We start from the raw sequence: 27,639 nt of genomic DNA on the forward strand, positions 1-27,639 counted from the left end.
TGCCCCTTAGAATAAGAAAGGAGGAGTTTTTGGGGGGTCAGCTAGGAGGGTTAAACCAGTAAAGCTTTTTTCAGTGGATCCATCCCAGTGGTTAATATATACCAAGTCTTTGCAAATAACATCGAAAATATAGGAAGACATTTTATCTTTGTAATAAAAATAAAATTATATGTAGACTCAATCACTGGAACAAATATTTATTTAACACTATGTGTCCTTGACGATGTTAGATGCAGACACTGATAGAAATATGTAGTTCCCAGTTCAGTGGGATAGACTGATACACATAACTATCATAGAATATAATCAATGATGTAACAGAATTATAAGCATATTCTCTATGAACACAGAGAAAGAAACAGTAGAGGAAAGCTTTCCTAATTTATTATGCTCTTCTACTCCTTCATTTATTTATTCAGCACTTACTATATGCCACACTCTGTACCAAGATATTAGACCATTAAGTATAAAGTGGTAAACCAAGCAGACAAGATCCTTCCCCTTACTGAGCACATGGTGGAGACAGATGTTAATAAAATAAAGCACATAAATATGTAGTTACAAAGTGGAATCTGTGCTATAAAGGAAAAATACAATGTTTTATTGAGAAAAATAAGAGGTTACAAAATTCAGATCCCAGGGATCCTTCTCTGAGGAAACATTTCCAGTACGATCTAAAGGATCAGATATGTCCCACCAGGTAGGAGACAGGCAGGCAAGGAGCAAACACGTAACTTGAGGAGAAGAAAAGGCATAGATAAAAGTCTTAGGCAGAAGAAAGCTTGGAGTGCTTAAGGGAGCAGAGTAAGAAGGGGACCATGGTTGAAAATAACACCAGGGAGGTGACCATACACCTATTGTGACAAGTCATAGACTTTAGGTTTTATTACGTTCATTATGAAGCCACTGAATTTGATTTGAATAAGGGGGATGACACGATTCAATTTACAATGCAATGAAGGCTGCAAACGTGGGGAGGGGAGAGCAGAAGAGATGGTTACTGTAATCCAGGTGAGACAGCGTGGTGCCAGAACTAGGATGTTAGCAATGGAAAGAGAAGTGGAAGGATTCAAGAAATATTCTGTAGGTAAAAGTAACAAAACTTGATGATGGATTGAGGTAGGGAGAGAAGGATGAGATTTGTGAACACATCAAATGTGCTTGCTACACTCTGGGTTTGAGCAATACCCAGAAAAAAATGACATGTGAGCTGGGCCTTGAGGACTGCATCAGATTTTAGCTAATGGAGAAGAAAGGGAAAGACACAGAGGTCTGAAGTCCTGTGGCATATTTGGAATTGCAAAATTGTATTCTGATGCACTAGCAATAGAGGGTATATGGCAGAAATGCAGGGAGATAGTGGATTATGCTTTTGTTTTTGTTTAATTGAGGTAGCATCACTTCAGATCTATTTCTATGTTTATATTAAATTGTTGGGAATTCAGGACTGGAATATAGGAAGGAGGTATTAGGGACAAAGATTTGGAAATTATCTATAGATGATAACTAAAACTTTAGATCAGATGAGATAGCCCATGGGGAGTACAAAGTAAGAATACAATCAATGAGTAACCTTTAGGAAGCCTCTGCATTTAAAGGACGGGTGGAAGGAAAAATGAGAAAGAAATTGAAAGGCATGAAATCCACATGGATAATATGAAATAAAAATGAAATCATAAGTAATTATACAATTATAATTATGTCTAATAATTAGAGCATTTACTGTGTACCAAGCACTGTTCTAGGGCTTCATATATATTAAGTCGTTTCATTTTTACTTTCATTGTGACGTAGGTGCCATTATTAACTTCATTTTATAGATTTAGAGAACGAGGCATAGACAAGTTAAATTTCTTGTCCAAGGCCACTAACCTAGGAAACAGCAGAGTTGGAATTCAAAGGGGTTTGTCATCTTAACCTCTATGCTTACTGTCTCTTGAGGCCCTGAGGTTTATCATTTCTGTCCTCCCTGGACTATGAGAAAAAACTAGCTTGGTCAGTTCTACAACCCACAAGGAGGCTTCTTAGAAATTAACTCAACCTGCAGCTTAGGTGTTAATCATAGCTTAGGTGTTAATCATGTTAATCATATAAGTTAGTTGCTTTAACATGTGTTAATTAATGACCTCATAATCTTCACAACAGAATCTTTTAAATAAACAAACATCTTATAATTTATAAACAGGGAAAGAGCACCTAAAGCTGAGACCATTAAGCCACCATAAATATAAAGTACTGGTTCTCTACAATGACGGAAGGCATCAAGATAGAGTCCAACAGGTAACCTGGACTTGGCAGAAGCAGATTAACTTAAAAAATCATTATTATAAAAGAATTTCAATAATACAGACAGAATTAAATATGTATCAAAATTTTCTGATTACTAAAAGTAGAAACAAGAAGCTCACAGAGACGAAGTAATATTAATTCTTTTATAACTGCTTTCTTACTGGCTAAAGTTAATAAAAATAGAAGTACAATTACAATAACCTTAAAATAAAACTGGTTCTGAACTAGGGACATTTTGCCCACCTATCTCTGAGCAGGGGACATTCAGCAACATTTGGAGACACTTTTGGTTATTCACAGCTAGGGGTGGGTGGTGCTACTGGCATTTAGTGGGTAGAGGCCAGGAATGCTACTAAACGTCTTACACTGCATAGGACAGCCTCCCACAACAAAGAATAATCTGGCTCAAAATCTCAATAGGACCAAGTTTGAGAAATACTGCTATAAAAATAGCATCTAAAAATAGCATCAATAAAAATACCAATAGTAGTTAATTCTGAAAATTTAAGAAAAAGGCAATTATAGGACACAGTATACATTTGAACACACAAATGAAGAAGACTATTCGATGCCAAAATGTATGGTTAAAACCAACTTAATTTGCCCTTAATGATGCTGAATTAATGTCATATCATTTCTCATCATCACCAGCTCCTTGTTATTGTGCTAATTATAACACTGATGGCCATCTTTTCTAAAATCTTTATACTCAGTACTTTGACACTGATCTTCACACTTGAAATAATTTTTATGGAACATACCAGAAGGGAAACTAAGCTACACATATTAAAGAATTTAAAGTGGCAACTGATAAATATTGGCATTCTGTTTAATAACTGCTAAAATACAAAGAATGGCCTAGGTAGAGAGATTGATGTTCCTTTCTATCCAAATTTCCTCTGTCACCATCTGTGAAGAAAAAAGCTCTCTCTAACAGACTTTGTGTGTTTAATTTTAACCCAGGGCAAATTTTTATGACTAAGTGATAAACCCACCAAACTGGAGTTCATACTGGAGGCCCTTATACTACTAACCATAATGATACCAGCGGGCATTACCATTTTTAAAAGTGTAAAAAAATCAATGAGCAGATTGTCATTACAGAAACTCATTCTGCATCAAACATATCACCCAAGAGATTGATATTTCATGCTTATAAAACTTAACATAAAATTAAATTGCAAATATTTTCTCACAATCTACTAAAATTATGGCCTAAGGCAATACACTGCTAATATGAAGCATTTGTTCAGCTCTAGTGGACATATTTCCTATATGATTTATGTGAAAGAAGGCTTCATTTGCCTCTTCATAGATTCAGTAATGAGGTTTCTGTTTCTTACATTAAGCCTAGGAAATATATGAACTTCTCAAAATTAAGCCAGCAAATATAACAGTGAATTATTAATAAATAGTGAAATTAATAAACTAGGGGGGGTTCTCCTTCTGTATCTGCCTATGTCATTTCAAACATCAGCCATTCTTTCATTATCCAAATACAGGAAAGCACCTAAATATACCACACAGAAAATACATTTTCATTCTTTAGACACAAAACCAGAGTGACAGATTTCAAGTAAAATAGTAGATTTTGATTTTTTCCCTGAAATCTATAAAGATAAAAAATAAATTCAATCATTCCCGCCCCAAAAGTTAGGAATAACAGAAAGGAGAGTTGTGGAAACAATACTTTGCCTTAATCCATTAGGATGTGAATAATATGGAGTCCATGAGGTATAGAGAAAGATAAAATTGATTTCAGTGTTATCGACTTGATGCATCGTGAAACTTATGTGTAGCACTTTCTAGCCAGTAAAGTGTTTGCTTATTAGCATGTTTCAGAATGCACATAAAAGGAAATAACTTCTTCACGTGGAACTTAAAAAACTATGCGTTTAGCTTTATGCCAAAATCTACTTGATAACTTGAAAAACTACCATAATTTATTTCAAAGTATAATAGGCAATTCTTACCTTAAGCATTCAGCATCATTTTGAGGCTTTTCATTGATTTTTATTTTTTCTGCCTCTAGGTGTTTGGTAGTACAAATGGCTTCATTTTTTTTATCTTCAAATCCTAAACAATTAAGAAAATTCTTACAATCTTTAAAAAATTAAACATAAAAGTTATCTTCATTCGTAAGAACAGTATTTTGGTTTCTGGTGCTTCATATAAAATATGTGTAGTAATGATTTTTATTTTTTTTTACTTTAATATAGCAATTAAAGGCATAAAAAGAATCTTAACAAAATTTGTGACATTAAAAATACCAGATTTAACACTCATCAATTTGGGGTTGCACTTATTCCTTTTTACACCAAAAATTGCACTATATCCCAATAGGTTAACACATTTTTAAAGAATATGACCCTATAATGTGTGTACAACTATACTTATCAGCAAATAAACTAACTCATAAAGATAATACCTTTAAGCTTTCTCTGCAAAGTACATAATTCCTGTATTAATTCACTCTTCTGTTTTTGAAGTTCATTTAACTGGCCACTATCATGTTCCATTGACTTCATTTCTAGAAACAAATAGACAAAAACACATTTTAACTATTTTAGGCTTTGCCTTATATGTGTCAGCAAACTTAACCTTCCCTGTGTAGTGAAAATTTAAGCAGCATATGGCCAATTTTAAGCCCCAAAGGCTTCCCTTGGCCAATTAGAAACTGTTCCTAATAAACTGACCAGGATTAGGTAAGCAACAACTGGATACGAAAGCAAGAGTTAGCTGATAGTTAGAGAATTCAAAACTGTGTAATGCCACTAAGTAAAACAAGCTTCTCAAAGAAATAAGAAAGCTATTCTTCATAACTAAAGCATATTTAAAATGACATTGCATAGTACTCACTATATGGCTATAAGATTTCAAAATATTGCTAACATTATTTCTTCTACCTAAATGCCTTTCCACCCTTTATTCCCACAACTAACTCCCATTCACCCTTTAAGATTCATCTTCTAATTTTTCAAACGTTTTTTCTCTTCCAGCATACCTTCTGGGACTTCAATTACACATTTATATGGACTAATGTTTATGCCCTCTTCCTGCCCCCAATCATATATGGAAGCCTAATCTCATGTGATAGTATTTGGAGGTAAGGCATGTATCAGTACTTCATCCATTTTCATGTCTGAATAAATGTCTATTGTACAGATATGCCATATTTTACTTTTTGCATTCTTCAGCTGATAGATATTTAGGTTATTTCTACTTTTCGGTCACCATGAACAATGTTGCTATGAACTTTCATGTAAAAGTTCTTATGTAGATGTATATTTTCAATTATCTTGAAATACTTAGGAGTAGAACTGCGGGTAATACAGTAACTTTAGCTTTAATATTTTGAGAAACTGCCAAACTGTTTTCCAAAATAGTTGTATAATTTTACAATCCTACCAGCAATGTATAAGATTTCCAATTTTCATCACCTCTGTTAACATTCTTATCGTCTAATTCTTTTATTACAGCCACACTAGTGGCATCTCATTATGGTTTTGATTTGCATTTCCCTAATTATTTTGAGCATCTTTCATTTGGCTATTTGTATGCCTTTTTTGGATAAATGCCTACTTACATTCTTTGTCTATTAAAAAATAATGTTTTTTTTTATTGTTGTGTTGTAAGAGTTCTTTATATATTCTGGATGCTAGTCCCTTACCAGATATATGATTTGCAAATATTTTCTGTAATTCTGTGAGTGGTCTTTTCACCTTTTTGATAGTGTTCTTTGAAACACAAGAGTTTTAATTTTGATGAAGTCCAATTTATCTATTCTTTATTGCTTGTGAATACCTAGAAAACGATTTCCTAATCTTAGATCATTAAGGTTTGCAACTGTTTATTCTAAAAGTGTTATGTTTTTAGCTCTTACATCTAGGTCTTAGATCCATTTTGATTTTGTTTTTGTGTACAGTATGAGGTAGATGTCCAAATTCATCTGCTTGAAGATATCCAGTTATCCTAACACCATTATTTAAAAAGACTATTCTTTTCCAAATGAACTGTCTAGGCATCCTTGTATAAATAAACTGACGATACACATATGAATTTATTTCTGAATTCTCAATTATATTCCCTTGATCTATATGCCCAAACTCAAACCAGCACCACAATGTCTTGATTAGCGTAGCTTTGTAGTTAAGTTTGAAATCAGGAAGTGTGAATATTTCAACTCTGTTCTTTTTCAAGTGATTTTGGCTATTATTGATCCTTTGCATTTCCATGAATTTTAGGGTCAGATTGTAAATTTCTGCAAAAAGCTAGCTAGAATTTTTGATAAGGGTTGTATTGAATCTGTAGATCACTTTTTGGAGTATTAACAATATTAGATCTCCCAGTCCATCAACTCAGGATGACTTTCCATTTACTTAAGTCTTCTTTAATTTCCTTCAACGGTGTTTTTTGTTTGTTTGTTTGTTTTTTGTAGTTTTGGTGTATAGGCTTTGCAATTTTGTTATATGTATTCCTAAGTATTTTATTCCTTTTGATTGTAAATTAAATGTTTTAAATTTAATTTGCAAATTGTTCATTGCTAGTATATAGAAATATCATTGATTTTTGTATATTGATCTAATAATCTGCAACCTTGCTGAACTTGTTTATTAGCTCAGTTTTAGGATTTCTATACACAAGATCATGTTATCTTCAAATAGAGATAGTTTTACTTTTTCCTTTCCAATTTATATGTCTTTCTTTTTCTTGCCTGATTTCCCAGACTAAAATCTCTAGTAAAATGTTGAATAGAAGTAGTAGGAGTGGATATTTTTGTCTTTTCCTGATCTTAGGTCAGAAATTTTCACTCTTTCATCATTAATAGCATTCATTACGGGTTTTTCATAGATACTCTTTATCAGGTTGAGGATGGTCCCTTCTATACCTAGTTCATTGAGTTTTTTATCATGACAGGGTGTGGGATATTGTTAAACGCTTTTTCTCAATCTTTGATTATATTAATATTTTTTATTTATCTCATTATATTCATGGTCTTGAATATATTTACAGTATTAAAAGAGTAATTTAAAAAGCCTTTTTCTGTGAATTGCATTATCTCTATGATTTCTGAAAATGTTTCTATTGACCTAATTTCCTTCTTGCTATGAATTACAATTTGCTTTTTCATGTGTAAAGTGACTTTTGATTGGATACTAGACATTGTGTTTACTATTTTGTTAAATAGTTTGAATTTTGCTATCTTCCTTTAGGCATGTTGATTTTTGTTGTTTAGCAGGCAGTTAGGTAATTTATGATTAAGTTCAAATCTTATTTTTAAGAATTTTTTTCAAGAGCGTGTCCAGAATAGCCTGAAGTCGAGGCTAATTGAATCCTACTACTAAGGCAGGACTCTTCTGTTTAATGAGAGCTTTCTATTCTGATAGAATGGAACATGAATGTCTCCCAGTCCTGTGTGAGCTCTTAGAATTAACTGTTGACCTTATGATTCCTCAGCAGTTTTTCTTTACTCAGCCTAGTGGACTTAAAAACATTCCTGAGGTAGAAGATATACTATCTTCCTTAGTCCTGACTTTTTGGTCTAAGTGGAAAAGGCATAGTTTCAAGACTAATTCTCCCAAGAAAAAATAAGACAAGCATTATCAAGTCCTTATGAAGCTTACAGAATAGAAAGAATAAATACTATGTTTGTAGTAATAACTTTTTTCCCACTTTTCTACTGCCTCATCTTAATTTTGTTTTTTTTTCTTTATTTTATAGCATTATTGAAGTATAACTGATGTGGTGATAACTTTTTACTTCCTCCCACTGCTTAAAACCCACAAAGTTCTAATCAATAGCTAGGTTTTATGGCTATGAATAGTAAACCAAATTCAAACAATGAAAACTCATTCCCATCTTTTGACATGTGAGTTGTCTTTCTCATATGATTGTATAGACATTGCCTATCTTTAAAGGATGCTAGCAAGCAAAGAGTGTAATATGCTTCCTCTTATCTAACAGCCAAAAAAATGAATTCAATAACTGGAAGAAATGAGTAAGTGGGACATCTGGAGAAAAATGTTATGACAATCATTATAGTCATTATTCTGAAGCCAAAAGTGATGGACCCTTTTCAATTACTTGATGTTCAAAGCAAATAATTACTAATTTTGCAAATACACATTGAATACCAACTACTAATACTTCTAGCTGCTCAGGCCAAAAAACCTGGAGTCAACTGTTAACACCTCTCTTTCTCTCACACTCTACATCTAACTCATCATGAAATCCTGCTTACCCATCTTCAAAATGTACCCAGAATCCAAACACTTCTCACCATTTCAATTCCTTACAGTCCTGAACTAAGGCAACGTTCTCTCTGTTCTAAATAACTGTCACTGTCCCTTAGGCTTCTGTTGCTGCCTTTACCTCCATTAAGTGTGTTTTCAATAGTGACCAGAGAAATCCTGTTAACGTATGTTAGACCTTTCACTCCTTTGCTCAAAATTCTCTAGTGGCTTCTGATCTCACTCGAGTAAAGGCCAAAGTTCTTAGAATGGCCAACAGGGTTTTAAATGATCTGGATTCTTGTCACTTCTCTGACCTCCCGACCTCTCCTACTCTAAAGACTCTTTGCTTTTCCTCAAAATCAGAGTAGGCACAATTTCCCTTTGTGGCTTTTGTATAAGCATCCATTCTGTCTGAAATGCTATTTCCCTAGAAATTCATGTGGCTCATTCTCTTACTTCATTCAGGTCTCTATTCAAAACTCATCTTATCAATGAGGCCTTACCAGGACATATACATAAAATTTTAATATATACACACGCATGCTCACAAGCACATGCGCGCACACACACACACATATGCACGCACACACGCACGCACAAGCACAGCATACCTATAAGATGGAGAAACACCAGGTTGTGTAGGGATGGCAAAACAAGTTGAGGAACTTGGTTTGCTATGTTTATCATGGTATTTTTAAACATAATGTAACTAAATTAAGAGGTTCATTGTAATAGTCCAGTACTAATAATTCCTTCTAAAAATATATGGGTGTTAATATTTTGGCAACTTTAAGGGGTGAAAACAGACCCCCAATTCTGAGGTTTAAAACTAACAAATCAAAGAGGATGTTGGGCGGTGGAAAAAACACTGAGTAGCAGAAAATAATAAAATAGCTACGGAGAGCTGAAGATGAAGATTATTCAAAACTCAATCTAACTGGCTGACTAACCATAGTTATGGGCAAAAAGTTCAATGGGAAAGGCCAGAAAGAAGAGCCAATGGAAGAAGAAAGAAAGAAGAGAAAAATCAAGTGTCAGGAAGTAACAGATGAGGTGGTACAAATTAGAAGAGGGAATGGAAGAGCAACCACTGATGGGACAGAAGACGAATGGAGACTAAAACTGCTCTGGGAAGAAAATGGCTCTGTTACCTGTTTAAAATTTTAGTAACTCCTTTCTCCACCACTGCCACCAGCAGGGAGAAAAAGTCACCATAAACACTTTCACAGGTGAATACTTTTGAACCTTGAAGGGATAGATAATTCCAGCATTTACATTTTTTTCCAGCTATAGAAAGAAGAAAGCTTTTACATTCTTTCTGTTAAGCCAATAGAACACACACAAAAAAGATTAATCTCACTTGTAAATATTGATGCAAAAATCTTAAAGAAAAAATGATCAAACAGTATTCAGTAAAAGATCAGAAGACTACGAAACCACAGCTAAGTAAGGTTAATGACAGGATATTTATTAATAATGTTCACTATGTTAATAGATTAAAGTGGGAAAAGCATATATGATCATCTCAAAAGCAGGAGGGTGGAAAGGAAGGAGAGAGGGGAAAAAAAAGGGCAGAGAGGGAGAAGGAGAAGAAAGAGAAAGCTTCAATCTGGAATCATGATTAATAGTAAAACTCAAGAAGTATTCACATGAAAATTAGTAATATCCAGTATTATCACTGCTTTAGACTGAATATATGTGTCCTCCCAAAATTCACTTGTCAAAATCCTAACCCCCAATGTGATGGTATTAGGAAGTAGGACCTTTGGTAGGTGATTAGGTGCTCTTATAAAAAAGACCCTGAGGAGCTACCTCTCCATCCCTTCCAACTATGTGAGAAAGAACACAGTCTATGAAACAGGAAACAGGTCCTCAACAAACACTGAATCTGCTAGAACCTTGATCTTGGACTTCCCAGCCTCCAGAACTGAGTTAATATATTTCTGTTGTTGATAAGCATCCAGTCTGTGGTATTCTGTTATAGCAGCCTGGACAGACCAACACGATCACTATTATCTTACAATATATCAGCCAACGATATTAGGTTTTAAAATGTAGTAAGTATTGGAAAACAAAGACAAAACTACCATTAGTTGAATATGACACAATTACATATAGAAAAACCAGTGAACTATAAAAAATTCAGTCTGGTACCATACTAGAAAATCAGAATATGAAAAAAAGAATTTTATCTGTAAATAACCAGCACACAGTAAGAAAAAATAAAAGGAAAATATCCCATTCACAATAGTTAAGAGTAATATTAACAAGAGAAAGACAAAGACTTAATTGAAATACATATTTGTTTTTGGACAAGAAGACTCAAGATTGTGTTATCAATTCTCACTAAATTCATCAATAAAATTAATGCAATTCTAATTAAAATGCAAGATTTTTTTAAACTTGGTAAGACAATTTTATCTAGGAAAATAAACACAGTAGAATCAATAATGAAGATTAAAAAGAGAGGATTGCCCTGCTAGATATCAAATCATACTATGAAACTAGAATAATTAAAAAACAAAGTAAACAGAGAGGATAAGAGTACAGAAAAACACATAAACACACGAAAACAGAAAGTATGAATTTGTATATGAGAAATGTAGAATTTCAAATTGGTTGGAAAAAGATGAATTATGTAACAAATACTGTTAAATAACTGAACAGTCATTTCGAAAAAGGTAGAGTTGGATCCTTGACCTCTTACACCAAAATTAATTCTCAGGTGGATATAAATGAGAAAAATGAAACATAAAATTACCACAAGTAAACATGGGTGGATGTTTTCAAATTAATGTTATACAGAGAAAAACTTTCTAAGCTAGAGACAAAATCCAGATGCCATAAAGGAAAAGACTTTCTTTGAATTTATCTTGTTTGGATTTGCTGAGCTTCTTAAATCTGTAAATTAATGTTTTTCAGCAAATTTAAGACATTTTCTGCATGATTTCTTCAAATACATTTTCTGCCCCATTCTCTCTCCTCTCTCCTTCAGAAACTCTAATTACTCGCATGTTAGACCCTTTGGAATTGTCCCACAGGTCCCTGAATTTCTATTTTTGGTTTCATTTTGTTTGGTTTCAATTTTCCCTCTCTTCTTAAGATTGATCTAGCTATCCTATTGACCTGGCTTCTTGCTCTTTGGCTTCTCTGTCAGTTCCATTCAGCTACTGAGTTTCAGTGACAATTTTATTTCAGAGATTATATTTTTCAGTTCTAAAATGTTCATTTGTTTCTTTTTTACATTTTCTATTTCTCTGCTGAGATTACCTATCTTTTTACCTTTTCAAACAAGCACATTTTCCTTAACTCATTGAGCATAGTTAATAAAGGTGCTATAAAGTCTTTAATAACTCCAATAATTAGATTGCTGTGGGTTTGGCATCTCATGATTTTCTTTTGACACTAGGTCAGATTTCACTGATTCTTCACAGGTTAAGAATTCTGGATTGCATCCTGGACATTGTGAATATCATGTTGCAAAAATTTTAAATTTTTAGAACAACAGTCATCCTAAATGGGTGTTAAGTGATATTTCATTGTGGTTTGGATTTCCATTTCCCTTATGACTATTTAGGTTGAACATCTTTTCATGTGTTTACTGGCCATTTCTTTAGGGAAATGGTCAATTCAAATTCTTTGCCCATTTTTAAATTTTTTGTTGTTGTTGTTGAGTTATAGTCTTTTTATATTCTGGATATTAATCCCTTATCAAAGATATGATTTGAAAATATTGTCTCCCATTCTGTGGGTTGTGTTTTTACTTTCTTGATAGTTCCTCTAACGTACAAAGGATTTTAATTTTGACCAAGTACAATTTACCTATTTTTCTTGTGTTGCCTGTATTTTCAGGATTCAAGAAATCATTGCCAAATCCAATGTCATGCGGTATTTCCCATGTTTTCTTCTAAGAGCTTCATCATTTTAGTTCTTAAGTTTAAGGCTCTGCTCCATTTTTCATTAGTTTTTGTATATAGTGTAAGGTAAGGGCCCAACTTCATTCTTTTGCATGTGGTATCCAGCACCATTTGTTGAAAAGACTGTCCTTTCCCACTGAATGGTCTTGGCACCCTTCTCAAAAATCATTTGATCACATACACAAGGCTTTATATTTGAGCCCTCTATTCTACTGCAGTATTCTATACGTCTGTCTTTTTCCAATATCACACTGTTATGATTACTGTAGCATTTTACCAAGTTTTGAAATCAAAGTGTGAGTCCTCCAACTTTGTTCTTTTTTTCAAGACTGTTTTGGCTATTTGGAATCCTTTGGGATTCCATATGAATTTTAGCACGGGTTTTTCTACACATGAAAAAAAAAGCTGTTGGGATTTTAACAGAGACTGCATTGAATCTATGGATTATTTGGATAATAATATCATCTTAACAATACTAAGTTTTCCAACCCATAAACATGGGATGTCTTTCCATCTATTTAGGTCTTCTCTAACTTCTTTGAGTAATGTTTTATAGTTCTCAGTGTACAAGTCTTTTACCTCCTTGGTTATTTTTTTTCCTAAGTACTTTCTATATAGCTGTTTATATTAATGAGTGATAGAGCCCTGTCATTCCTCCTAAACATCTTTTTAATTCATCTTCTCCTCTCTTTGGTAACTTCTTTAGTTCAGAATCTTATCACAGATTTGCAATAACCTACATACTAGAGTTCCTGAAAAGAAATTCTCCCCACCCCACTGTATAACTGTGTTTCCTAGTTTAAATCAAATTGATGGTAAAATGAGGATCACAGCAACAGTATTACCCCAATATATCATCTATCACATTGTACTATAAATACCTGCTAATGTATTTGATCCCTCCATCTTTTAGTTTTGTATCTCTGGGACCTTGAACAATGCCTAATACATAACAGATAGTAAACAGAGTCTGATTTTTAAATAAATAATGACCAATGCTTATGTCACATCTACTTCTAATTTGAGACTGCTCATGATAAAAGATACATATAAATAAAATAAATGTAAAAGAACAGCAGTGCAATAATCCAATTTACTTGTAAATAAATTAAATTTCTGGAAAACCCTTAATTCAAAGTAAGTTATTATCATTAATGCCAGAAAAAAAAATGAGGGAATTCATACCCCTTTTCAGAATATTTGCCTGGTTTTCTAAGTCAGATATTTCAATCTTGACATTTTCTTTCATCAAATGCTCTCGTTTCTTTGTTATTTCATACTCATTATTGAAGTCTGTAATTTCCTTAATAAATTTTTCCTCCTCCTCCGTCACTTTTCTCTTTGTAGCCTCCTGAAAAACAGAAACAAATGATCAAATATAGCTGCTAATTGCAGCAATATTTTTCTTTAGTGATTTAAAATGCAATGATTTGGAAATGTTAACAACAAAATATAAAATTACACTTCCTGCTATTAGCACAAAAATGTTATACTCCTCCAGCAATATTAATTAAAAAACTGATGTTATTAGATAATAACAACCAACTATTTTCACATGAAAGATTTATCCTTAATGTTTCAGGAAAATCACTGATGTAGAAATTCAACCACTCATCATTAAATATGTGTTTGCTTGTGTATTAAACTTATAGGTATATGCTGTTTTCTCATTGCAAATGGGTGGCAAAATAATTAAATGACCAAAGTTGAAAATGAAAATCTATACTCAAAGGAATTACATTGCAACTGGGTGATAAAATTATTAAATGACCAAAGTTGAAAATGAAAATCTACACTCAAAGGAATTAATGTCTTACAGAATAAAAAAGAAAAATGAACAAGAAAATTCAAGAAAATCTTTTAAAATGTAGACAATAAAGGTAAAATTACATATTCATTTCAAAATCACTTCTAAATAACAGTTTACATTTCATGAAATATCAATACGATGTAGAAATAAGAATTTCAAAAAACTTTAAACAATGCTAGAACCTAAACTTTTTGACAATGGTAGAACCTAAACATGCTGGTTTCTATTTCTTCAAAGAAATGTAACTAATTATCAGCTGGAAACCGGCCATGCCATTCGTAACCATCTGGTGGTTAATTTTGTTGATCTAATTTTTAGTATTTTTAAAAATGTATTTTTTTCAAGATGTCAATTAATACAAGTCATATTTCTAAACTGGCCCCGTCATTTAAAGCTATTGAGTCTGCTGGCTCTGACTTATGATAAAAAGGTAAACAAAATCTATCTCTTCACCCACATCCATAAGTATGTCTAAAGTGTGAACGTCTCTGCCTTTCAAAAGCATTGAAACCAAGGTCTTGAAGCCTGAGCAATTCCAATCAGTTTCACTGTTTCTTTTATGCTTATTACAGTTGCAAATAATTTCTATATTGCATCCTGCCAATAAAATTCTTTCAAACTATATCACTTTACCAACTGGTTTAAAATAGCACTTAATAATTTTCCATATCTGAACAGGACTATCTGCCAATATGCATACGAATAATTTTCTAAAAGTACACCTAAGTATATTTAAATACTTTCTGACACTTAAATACTTTTTGACACAGTTAGTGAAGTAGAGTTTTCTAAGTAGCTAGAGACTTACAAAGGTTTGGAGAAGCATATTCCTTTGGTTTGTAATTTCACTGCACTGTCTTTCTAAGGCACTTTCATGAGTTTTCAAAAGCTGTAAGAGGAAGGCTTTTTCAGAAAACTGCTGAACCTTTAAAGTAAAAAAAAAAAAAAAGAAATCAGAATGAAACAATTAGACATTTTAGGGTACCTTAGTTAACAGAACAGATCTGTGTAGTATAAACATTTTCTATATTAATCTTTAAAATGCAAAATAAAATTCACATTAAACATCTTACTTTATATACTCTATATTATACTATTTTATAAATGCTTTATAAGTACAATTTTTACAATCTTTTCCCCCAATAAGACTATAGGCACCTCAAGAACAAAGAACATGTTAGCTTCTTCCTTTCTAATACCTAGCACATTTTGTAGCTTAGGTACTGAAGCTTTTTGACAACACACTGAAATCTGCTTCTAGTTAGAAATCAAGCTGTCCAGCTTGTTTTAAAGAACAAGTTCTTATTCTCATCATTTACAAGGAAGATATGGATGAATAAATCATGTATACAATATGACTAATAAAATAATGACATAAAATCCACAAATCACAGACAAAAATTCAGTCCCGTGACTATAGTTAAAACAAATAAAACACAAACCTGCTAAAGTCCTCAAATGGGTTTTGAGAACTCATTTTCTATTTTAGTACCTCATTTGGTTCTAACTAGCAGAAGATATAATAAACATTACTATTAGATATGTAACTGTTATTTCATTTGGGCTGTAAAGAATAGCATCTCCTGAGACCATAAATACTGAAATGAAAATCAGGAAGCTTTAATATATAAAAGCTAAAAATGAAGCCAGACTGGAAATAATCTTTCTACCATTGGCCCTCATAAGAAAGCATCACTTCAAGTTTGGGGCTGTTCCTATCTCCACAGAGAAAAGAAAAAGGAAATAAATTCAACTTAAATTGCAGAAAGCAAGATTTATGTTAGCTATAAGAACCTCCTCAAGGTGAGAGACAGGTTGTGAAATCTCTGTCCCAGAAGATATTGAATAGTAAAGAGCTTGAGAATAGTCTCATCCAGAGGCAAAGGGTTGGCCTAAAAGACATTTTGAAATGATATGGCTAAAAATCCCTAGAAATATTGGCATTAAAAAAAGCAGCTGAAATAAAACAGGAAATATGATCTTAAATTTATAAAATATCATAGCACATCTGCCCACACCTTCAGCACTTGGTGATGATTTCATCAACTCTATCTTAAGAAAGACATCAACAGAGAAAGTTAGAGAGGTGCAATCTACATGATCAAAGGAATTCAGAAAATACTTTCAAAATTGGGGGAAGGGAGAATAGGGCAGTTAGTATTTTACTGTCTGAGAAGACAAAAATTAGAAAACATATGGCCTGATCTATAAAATCACATAGAAATTGGTAACAATGGTGAACAAGAGGATGATCATGAATTTTATCACATTTATTTTAAGTAAGAAAATACTTCTGAGCCATTTAGTGTTTATTATATAAATGAGAAGAAAATGAATTATATAATCTTAAGGTTATATAATTAATTAGGTGCAAATTCAGGACTAAAATTCAGGTCGTTTGACTTTCTTGCTTCTAAATCATGATGTTAACATGGAAATATCAGAACTATTTCAAAGTAATAAGAAGATATGTTTGGAACTAAAAAGGGACTTTGGTTTCTGACAATAGTATAAATTAAAAGGATATCAGTTTAAGAGAAAGAAAAACTACCAAATACTAGGTCCATCAGAACTTACTGAGAGAAGGTTGCCTGCAGTATATACCTAACTCTCAGAGTTGCTATTATGGACAATAACCATGAATGTCTACAAAAATGCTTTCAGACCAAATAGTAACGAAATAAATTTTGGTTTAATTCAATTAGGTATTTTGGTAATATGTCTTTCAAAATCAAAATTTCTGAATTCTGATTCTGCTTCTACCACTGATCTAGAGTCAAAACTGTGTTGAAAATCAAAAATGGAGAAAAGATTATCAACTAAGGAATTTTATAAGAAGACTTAAGCAAATTTATTACTCAAATTCATAAAAGTCTTATGTTAAGGACTTAGAAATTAAGGTGTTCTGTTCTGGCTGTCACTAAGGCCTAAAATTATTACTGAGTTCATGTTTTCTTTCTTAAAATAACAATTATTAAAGAGCTATTAGACATCTTGGCATTTAATTGGAATATTTTACCATAACCTGAAAAAATGAAATCTATATACCCCAAATGAAAATTAGACAACTTTTCAAAAGATTTATAAGAAGGGTAGAGCTATAACTTTCCTCTTCCCAAAATTCTACGTAAGTTATCCATTTTGAGGTCTTTTCTACTTCTTTGCTTTAATTCTTATTATTTCTGTAACTTCATTCTCACTTTCTTTTTTACACTCTATCTTTATCTTTTACTTACACAGTTTCCTCTTTTAATCAAGATCTAAAAAGTCCCAGAGCATCAATAACTACAGAAAGATTATAGTAACATTAATTTTTAAATTTACTTAGGATGTGTGGTGAAAACATTTAATACATAAAGGAATTGACAAGTAGGGGAAAGAGAGTAATAGAGAAAGAAGCAGGACTTTGGAAAAGCTCAATAGGAAGGTCAACAAAGAATAATGTCTCCAATACACTGACTCACAAATTGAGGACAGCAGTAAGTTTGGGTTGCAGAAGCTACATAAGGTCAAACAGTGTTAGACCGCCATATTTTTATGGAACTAACGGGACAAATGCCTTAAAATCCATCCAGCTTCTCTGTACCAAGGATAAGTCTTTCTTTTTTTTCATTTTTTTTTTCAATTGAAGTATAGTCAGTTTACAATGTTGTGTCAACTTCTGGTGTACAGCATAATAGTTCACTCATGTATATACATACATATATTTGTTTTCATATTTTTTTCATTATAGGTTACTAAAGTATAAGTCATTAACTCTTTACTATTAAATAGCTTTTCAGGGCCACCTATTTGCAGACTGTGTTTCTCATTGTTCCTTTTGTTCTTTCTATCATCACAACTTATCTCTTAAATTACTTTTCACATTCTTGCATTTGAAAAGCAGAACTACTGATATGTAAACATTCCAAATACAACCCTGAAGATATTGATAGGATTACAAGATGAGGTCATTTCACGGAATAAATTATTACCGTTACTCATTAGAAATCTCTCTCACCTTCCCTTTGTTGCAGAAGTGATGGGTAGGAATCAGAATTAGAAAGATACTAGAAGAGATGTAAAAGTGGGATTTAAAAATATATTTTTGAACTTCTCTCTGTGAGTCAGGTTTGAATTGAGGCACTATCTTATATCCATGGTAACTTGGGCATCCATGATAAATAAAAACTTTAGAAACTACTGGCTATATCTGCTAAATTACCCAGGGATCCCAAAGGGCTACAAACAATAAGAAGAAAAGGGTGGAAAGTTCCCAGGAGCAGCAATACGAATTTCTCTTTCTCGTTTCCTTCCTCTGACTACACACGAAATGAAAATATTAGCATACAGCCTTAAAGTTATATTCTAGAATCAAATAGCCAAGCTTTGTCAGAAAATATTTCTATTTTAGAAAATTTTAACTTACAACAGTGCCAACACTCTGGTTAATTTTACTCCTCTCAGCAATAAAGATTTTTTTCCTTTCCCTGTTTTATTCCTCCTAGGATATTAGATTTTTCAACAGAGATTATAGTTTTCCCAGTGAGCTAACTTATCTGGTCAACTAGGTCAGTTTTCAGTATAGTCATGATTAGCGACTCTTCACTACTCTTGCTGCTTGGGCGCCTTTAAGTATTTTTCTATCAGAAGAACTTGAAAACTGAAAATGACTGAGGATTTTAAATTAATGTTTGGGTCCAAGTAAGCATAGTACAAAGTATAAGCTACTCTTCATTGTGGGTGCTGTTGTTTAAAGAAATTTCAGCCTTTAGGAACTGACATTTTGCTGATTAAGTGCTCGGCCCAACAGTAAAATAGGCAACATTACATAAGAAAGCACAATGAAAGAAGATTTCACATTCATTAAGGTCATAGCGAACAAACTGATCACTAGAAATGAAGTTGAATTAGCAATAAAAAACCTCCCTACAAATAAAAGTCCAAGACCAAACGGCTTCACTGGGGAATTCTACCAAACATACAAAGAAGAACTCATATCAGTCCTTCTCAAACTCTTTCAGAAGATTGAAAAGGAGTGAATACTCCCAAACTCATTCTATGAAGCCACCATCACCCTGATACCAAAACCAGGCAAAGACACTACCAAAAAAGAGAATTATAGGCCAATATCACTGATGAACATAGATGCAAAAATCCTCACCAAAATATTAGCAAATAGAATCCAACAACACATAACAAAGATTATATATCATGACCAAGTGGGGTTCATCCCAGGGACACAAGAGTGGTTCAACATACGCAAATCAATCAATGTAATACATCACATCAACAACAGAAAGGACAAAAACCACATGATCATCTCAATAGATGCAGAAAAAGCATTTGATAAAATTCAACACCCATTTATGATAAAAACTCTCACCAAAGCGGGAACAGAGGGAACATATCTCAACATAATAAAAGCTATATATGACAAACCTACAGCCAGCATAGTACTCAACAGTGAAAAATTCAAAGGCTTCCCACTAAAATCTGGGACAAGACAAGGCTCCCTACTATTACCACTCCTATTCAACATAGTCTTGGAAGTCCTAGCCACAGCAATCAGGCAAGAGAGAGAAATAAAAGGGATCCAAATTGGAAAAGAAGAGGTAAAAGTGTCACTATATGCCGATGACATGTTACTATATACAGAAAACCCTAAAAGGTTCACACAAAAACTACTAGAGCTGATTGAAGAATTCAGCAGGGTAGCAGGTTACAAGATTAATGTTCAAAAATCAGTTGCATTTCTTTATACTAATGATGAATCAACAGAAAAAGAAAGTAAAGAAACAATCCCTTTTAAAATACCACCCAAAATAATAAAATACCTAGGAATAAATCTAACCAAGGAGGTGAAAGAATTATACACAGAAAACTATAAACCATTGATGAAGGAAATTAAAGAAGACTTTAAAAAATGGAAAGATATCCCGTACTCCTGGATTGGAAGAATCAATATTGTTAAAATGGTCACAATGCCCAAGGCAATCTACAGATTTAATGCAGTCCCTATTAAATTACCCAGGACATATTCCACAGAACTAGAACAAATCATAATAAAATTTATATGGAACCACAAAAGACCCAGAATTGCCAAAGCATTACTGAAGAAAAAGAAAGAGGCTGGTGGAATAACTCTTCCAGACTTCAGACAATACTACAGAGCTACAGTCATCAAGGCAGCATGGTATTGGTACAAAAACAGACATATAGACCAATGGAACAGAATAGAGAGCCCAGAAATGAACCCACAAACTTCTGGTCAACTAATCTTTGACAAAGGAGGCAAGAATATACAGTGGAATAAAGACAGTCTCTTCAGCAAATGGTGTTGGGAAAACTGGACAGCAGCATGTATATCAATGACACTAGAACACTCCCTTATCATATGCAAAAATAAACTCAAAAATGGATCAAAGACTTAAACATAAGACAAGATACAATAAACCTCCTAGAAGAAAATATAGGCAAAACATTATCTGATGTATATCTCAAAAATGTTCTCCTAGGGCAGTCTACCCAAGCAATAGAAATAAAAGAAAGAATAAACAAATGGGATCTAGTTAAACTTACAAGCTTCTGCACAGCAAAGGAAACCATAAGTAAAATGAAAAGACAACCTACGGTATAGGAGAAAATTTTTGCAAATGAAACCAACAAAGGGTTGACCTCCAGAATATACAACTTGCGCATACAACTTAATAAGGAAAAAACAAACAACCCAATCCAAAAATGGGCAAAAGACCTAAACAAGCAATTCTCCAAGGAAGACATACAAATGATCAATAGGCACATGAAAAAATGTTCAATATCACTGATTATCAGAGAAATGCAAATCAAAACTACAATGAGGTTATCACCTCACACCAGTCAGAATGGCCATCATTCAAAAGTCCACAAATGACAAATGCTGGAGAGGCTGTGGAGAAAAGGGAACCCTCCTACACTGCTGGTTGGAATGCAGATTGGTGCAGCCACTATGGAAAACAGTATGGAGATTCTTCAAAAGACTAGGAATAGACTTACCAAATGACCCAGGAATCCCACTCCTGGGCATATATCCAGAAGGAACCCTACTTCAAAATGACACCTGAACCCCAGTGTTCATAGCAGCACTATTTACAATAACCAAGATATGGAAACAGCCTAAATGTCCATCAACAGATGACTGGATAAAGAAGATGTGGTATATTTACACAATGGAATACTACTCAGCCATAAAAACCAACAATGTAACGCCATTTTCAGCAACATGGATGTTCCTGGAGAATGTCATTCTAAGCAAAGCCAGCCAGAAAGAGAAAGGAAAATACCATGAGATCGCTCATATGTAGAATCTAAAAAAAACAAAACAAAACATAAATACAAACAGACACAGACTCATAGACATAGAATACAAACTTGTGGTTGCCAAGGGGGCGGGGGTTGGGAAGGGACAGACTGGTATTTCAAAATGTAGAATAGATAAACAAGATTATGCTGTATAGCACAAGGAAATATATACAAGATCTTACGGTAGCTCACAGAGAAAAAATGTGACAATGAATATATATATGTTCATGTATAACTGAAAGATTGTGCTCTACACTGGAATTTGACACAACATTGTAAAATGATTATAACTCAATAAAAAATGTTAAAAAAAAAGATCATAGCAATTGGGGAAAGAATGTTTGTTATGACTATGATAAAAAAATTTAAACACTAGAGTACATTAGTGAATATTGTATGAATCGTAGATATTAACTTTTAAAAAATCTATTTTTTATAAATACATTTCTTTTCTTGTTGTTATAAATACATCTCTTAACCACAGATGCAATGCTTAAAGAGTAACTCACTATGACACAGTAATCCTAATATAGTAAGCAAGGAAGGCTCAATACTAGTAATCCTTACCACGGCTTACAAGACTTTACATGATTGTACTCCCTTATTCTCTTTCTGATCTTATCTTCTATCAGTCTCCTCCTCATCCACTCCTCTCCAGCCACACTGGCCTGCTTGTTATTCCTCAAACATACCAGGCACACTATCTCCTCAAGGCCTGTGCATGGGCTGTTCTCTGCCTGGAAATCTCTTTCCCCAGATTCCTCATGGTTTGTCCCTTCACCTCAGTCATGTCTTGGTTGATCTTGCATCTTTTCCCTTTAAGGATTATCAGGATGCCTGATAAGACCACTGCTATTTAGTTTTGTTCTAGTTCTTATTAATGCAGTATGTCAAGAAAAGTAATGAGAGATAATTATTTTAAAAGCTGGCATACAATTCTCTCTCTCCTGTTTGGTTGGGCAAGTGCGATTATTATATATCTAATAAATCCAAGAAAATCTACCGAGAAACTGTTAGAAATAAAGAAGAGTTCAGTAAAAAGACTAGTAACAAAATATATGCCAAAAACTAGTATCTTTTCTAGTTACCAAACATAAGTAGGAAACAGCATGGAAAAGGTCCCATTTACAACAGCAAAAACAAAATAAACAAAACACAATTAAACTTAACATGAACTGAGACCTATATGAAAAAGCCTCTACTGAGGAACACAAAAGAAGATATAAATAAATAGAAAGATATGCTGTATACCTGAATGTGAAGATTCAGAGTTGTAAATATATTAATTCTTCCCCAATTACCACATGAAATTAGTATAATCTTAATTAAAACCCCAACACTTTTGCCTTGTTGGAATTTGACAAAATGATCTCAAATTTATCTAGGAAAACAAACAAACAAAAAAAGAAATATGAAAAGAATCAGGAAAACTCTGAAAAAAGAAACTGTCCTTCTAGAAGGTCAAAGATATTTAAAGCTAATGTAATTAAGTGAACACTGGTGCCAAAACAAATAGATTAATAGATTAATATAAAAATATCTAGAAACAGACACAAATACACAGATATATATAAAGCTATATCATAAAAATGGAGCTTCCAATCAATGTGTGACATTTGCCCAGGTGAAAATGGCGAATCATTTTTATTTTAAATGTTAAAGAAAAAAACCTATAGAAGTACTGGAAAAAGATATTGTTTAAACAATTAATTTCAGAAGCAAACAAACAAGAGGATTAAAAATTCTAGTAACATAAACATTCTAAATTTTGACTAAAAAATTATACAATAGGAAACTACAAATAATAAAATTAGCAACAAATGACAAAGAAAGGATATTACCTATAACACATAAAAAGCTAGAAATCAATGAGAAAAAGAGGAAAAAGGGTATGATTAGGCAAATCATAAAGTAAATATGAACAATTTGAACAAATGAAAAATGTAAGTAAACAAAAAAGCTCAAATTAAAACCATAAAAGATACCCTTTTTCTTATATTTGAAAAAAATCACTAATTTCTATTGTACAAGTTGTGAAATTGTGGGAATATAAACTGGAACTTTTCTGTAGGATAATTTAGAAATGATCAAAAGCTTTAAAAGTACAGTTGATCTTTGAACAATGCTGGGGTTAGGGGCACCGATCCTCCTCCATGCAGTCAAAAATCTGCATACAACACTATACAGTTGAGGGGGGAGGGTATAGCTCAAGTGGTAGAGAACATGCTTAGCATGCATTAGGTCCTGGGTTCAATCCCCAGTACCTCTTCTAAAACAAATAAATAAATAAACCTAATTACCTCCCTCCCCCACCAAAAAAAAAAAAAAATTAAATAAATTTAAAAAAAAACTAATGTTAAAAAAAAAAAAAGTTGGCTCTCCATATCCACAGTTCCAATCTGGGCATTCAGTCAACCGGATCATGCAGTATTGTAGTACTTAGTGAAAAAAATCTGCACATAAGTGGACCCATGCAGTTGTTGTTCAAAGGTCAACTATATCTACTTGACATAGCAACTTAATTTCTAGAACTTTATCCTAAAAAAATAAGTCCACAAAAATGTATGAACTAAACTATCATCACAGTGATATTAATAATAGTAACTACTAATAGTAATAGTAAATATTATCGATAGAAAATCAGCTAACTAAAATAGGGTATAGTCAGTTAATAGAACACTACGCTACCATTAAATATTGCTTATTTAGATATGTATTTACTGATATATCCAGGATATAGTACATGGAAACAAGCAAATCATTTAAGAAAAATATACATGAACTTAATTCTGAAAGAAAATCTATAAAAATATTAACTATATGCCATAACTATCAGTGGTTTTCACTCTGCTTTTTGCCTTTCTCTATTCTTGGAATATTGCAATAAGCATGCATCACTTTTATGAAGAGTTAAAACAACAAAGCTAGTTCAATTCTGCAAAAAAATAAAAACAAACAAACAAAAACTGCATGTTTACCAAATATAATGGTAGAAGGTCCTCAAAATTTCCCAGGAATATAATCCACTCTTTCAGTAGGGACATGAACAAGCACTCTTAATAAAGGCTGAGAGGAGCAGGAGCTCATAACGAAGAGGAAAAGAGTAATTTATAGGAACAATCTGATCTATTTTCCCACTGTGGTGGTCACAGATCTCCCATTCCTTCCTCTTTTCCACCTTCTCTTGGGAGGAATTAATTGGAATTTTAACCAAGAGAAACTAGACTATATCTAAAGCTATGAAACTAGTTTGAATCAAAGAAGCTGAGGTAAGCAGCCTTTCAACTTACCTTGGCTTATCCTGAAATATTAGTTCAGGCAGTAACAATTCCTAAGGCCACACAAGCACCAAGGCTAGGTGAGAAATCCCTCCCAGCAGCTCCGAGACCACAGGCACAGCTGTAAGTAGCCAATTTGCCTTTGGCAGGATTCCATTTAACCTTTTTTCAGTCTACCTGGTGTTCCTAACTCCACAGACGATCTAAATCTACTCTTTTCCAAAAAACCCCCATTCTCCAAAATTTTTTTCTTCCCTTTTTCCTCAAATAAAACTCCCATTCCTAGAGAACTGCTGATTCAGCTAGCTATTAATCCGATTAGGGAAAAAGCAGCAAAGCACAAGTACTGCCAGGCCAAGAGCATTTTGTAATGATGCTTCTCAATCTGAAAGACTCTTGCTGGGGAGCTACTATGAAATAAGGTGACTTCTGTGCAAGCTGACCTCTTAGGAAGCAGACCTGACCTTACCTATCACTACATCTTCCTATTTCATCAGGATGCAAAACAATGGAATGCTGAGGGTAGTGATTTTTCATGTACTGCTTTTAATGGAAGAACTATAAAATGTCACAGATTCTTTAAAACATACATTTTCCTCCTCATAAGAAAACCTGGCACGTAAGCAAGAAAAAAAAAATCACACCTCAGTCAAGAAAACCACAATAGCACTAGAAACTGGGTTGGGAATATTCACATCAACTTGTCAAACAGCAGCTTTAGTTTCAAGAAGACAGTTCATTCTTCAAGAACTCGAGAAAGCAAAAATGGGACAAAGAACAATTTATATATTATTACTGTTGGCAAACTGTAAGTCTGAACAGTTTTCACAGAATAACAACATAAACTCTAAAAAAATGATGTAACAGAAAAGAAAAAGAGAATTACCTAAAAGAATTCAGTGAAAGAGTACTGTATATCTCTATAATAATTTTACTACAGAGAACAAAAAAGTCTTTTTTGTTAAACTACTTGACGTCCTCAAGAGGATCCACTAAAAAACAAGATCAAGTAAGGACATAAGAGAATAAGGTAAAAATACAAGATGATATAAAGACAGAAAATTAAAGGAATGTAAAAAAGATGGCAACACAGAATTTAAATTTGCAGAGTACTAAATAACAGACTAAGTACAAAAGATGGAATAAGTCATGTGAAGTATTAAAGAATTGTCCAAGACTGCCGAAAACTAGCAAATATCAGGAGACCACAGAATCAGAGAACAGAGAACATAAGTCCAAGCTATAAGAAACAAGGGTACTTGAAAAACTAACCAGAATATAAAGGTTAAGGTTAAAATGGAAGGCTCACCCTTGTTTCAGACAAAATCGATAGATACATCTGTACATAAATTTGGAATTATGAGGATAAATTTCTATAGCAAATACGGAAGAAAAAAGAAACAAAACAGGTTACCTAAAAAGGATTTTAAAAAATCAGGCTTACTTTTAATACCTTTCTTCTTCATAAATAAATTCTAGAAGATAATAGTGCTATATCTATAAAATTTTCTAAAAACAGGGTTGAGTCAAGAATTCAGCATACAGACAAGTTTTCATTCAAGTGTGAAAACAGAAAGAAATTTCAGATATTAATGACTTAAAAAATCCATCATGCACATATTCTTCCTGAAAAATTACTTGAACAATTATACAGATTGACCAAAAGATAAATAAAAAATAGGAATTCAAGAATGACGAAGTTGAGGCATTAAGGAATTTTATAGTGAAGAATTCTGGTTAATGACAATCTAAGCAAATATGGGAAGACCCACTTTCTACTTAATGATAGAGAAATGCTGGATAAAATGTAACTAATTTAAAATATATATCATTTACATACTTAAGCCAAAAGCAAGAGAGAGAGCTCATCATGCCAGAAATCATTCTGCTAGAATTCAAGGCCAAGGGATATCTTTGAGATTGGATATAGGCAACAGGGACTAGGGCTTTAAATATCCACATAAGACCCAAAGTCAAGGCCAAAGAGAGCTGAAACTGAGCTCACTGGATACAGTTAGGAATAAAGAAGTGTCTATGCCAGCTAAGCAAGTGGAGTAACAAAACTCCATCTACTGGCTTAGGGATGCAGCATGTAAGTGAGCTGCCTCCATGGAGCCATCAGTGGAAGAGGAGTCATACCCGAGAGACTCCAAACCGAAGCTTGAATTGTTCATGAATATGACATTCAAATGTTTCTCAGCCATGCAGTGCAGAAATCCTGAACTCAAAAATTAAAATGAAAACTGGCCCTGAACAAGTGACATTTGCAAGGTCCTGGCAGCAGGGGTAAAACTGCTCCTTAGGGACATCTTTTTTATCAAGAGAGTATGTAGGACTCTCAAGAAAGAAAAGTCCTGCTAAAGATACATTCACAATAAAAAATTTTAAAGCTTATAAGAAAATGCACCATCATGTAACAAAGTCAACAGATGAGAAAAACAGAAAAAAAGAGAATTCTAAGAGAAAAAAAGTATATTAATTTACTCATCCAATAATATTTATTGAACACACACTGTGATTCAGGCACTGTTCAAGATACTGGGAATAACAGTAGTGAACAAAATAGATGAATATATATTCCTTGTAAAGCTTACATTCCACTCGGGAGAGACAAATAATAAACAGATCAATATAAAATACAGCAAGAGAAATTAAGAGCCACAAAGAAGGGGAGTGGGTACAGCTCAGTGGTAGAGTACATACTTAGCATGCACAAGGTCCTAGGTTCAATCCCCAGTACCTCCTCTAAAAATAAACAAACCTGATCACCTCCCTTTCTGCCAAACTAAAAA

At 33.1% G+C, this 27,639-nt stretch overlaps 1 protein-coding gene across 1 annotated transcript in view; it reads right to left on the bottom strand.

Moving 5' to 3' along the window:
* The window catches only part of CCDC172 (coiled-coil domain containing 172), a 55,046-nt gene that overhangs the window by 16,153 nt on the left and 11,254 nt on the right, over positions 1–27,639 (bottom strand). Inside the window, exons 3-6 of the mRNA XM_074374465.1 lie at positions 15,058–15,174; positions 13,625–13,790; positions 4,718–4,819; positions 4,263–4,365 (exon numbers count right to left, since the gene is read on the bottom strand). Of these exons, the coding sequence (XP_074230566.1) occupies positions 4,263–4,365; positions 4,718–4,819; positions 13,625–13,790; positions 15,058–15,174 (488 nt within the window). The remainder of the gene's footprint in view (positions 1–4,262; positions 4,366–4,717; positions 4,820–13,624; positions 13,791–15,057; positions 15,175–27,639) is intronic.

The sequence above is a fragment of the Camelus bactrianus genome, chromosome 11 (assembly GCF_048773025.1).
Source record: "Camelus bactrianus isolate YW-2024 breed Bactrian camel chromosome 11, ASM4877302v1, whole genome shotgun sequence".
Taxonomy (NCBI): domain Eukaryota; kingdom Metazoa; phylum Chordata; class Mammalia; order Artiodactyla; family Camelidae; genus Camelus; species Camelus bactrianus.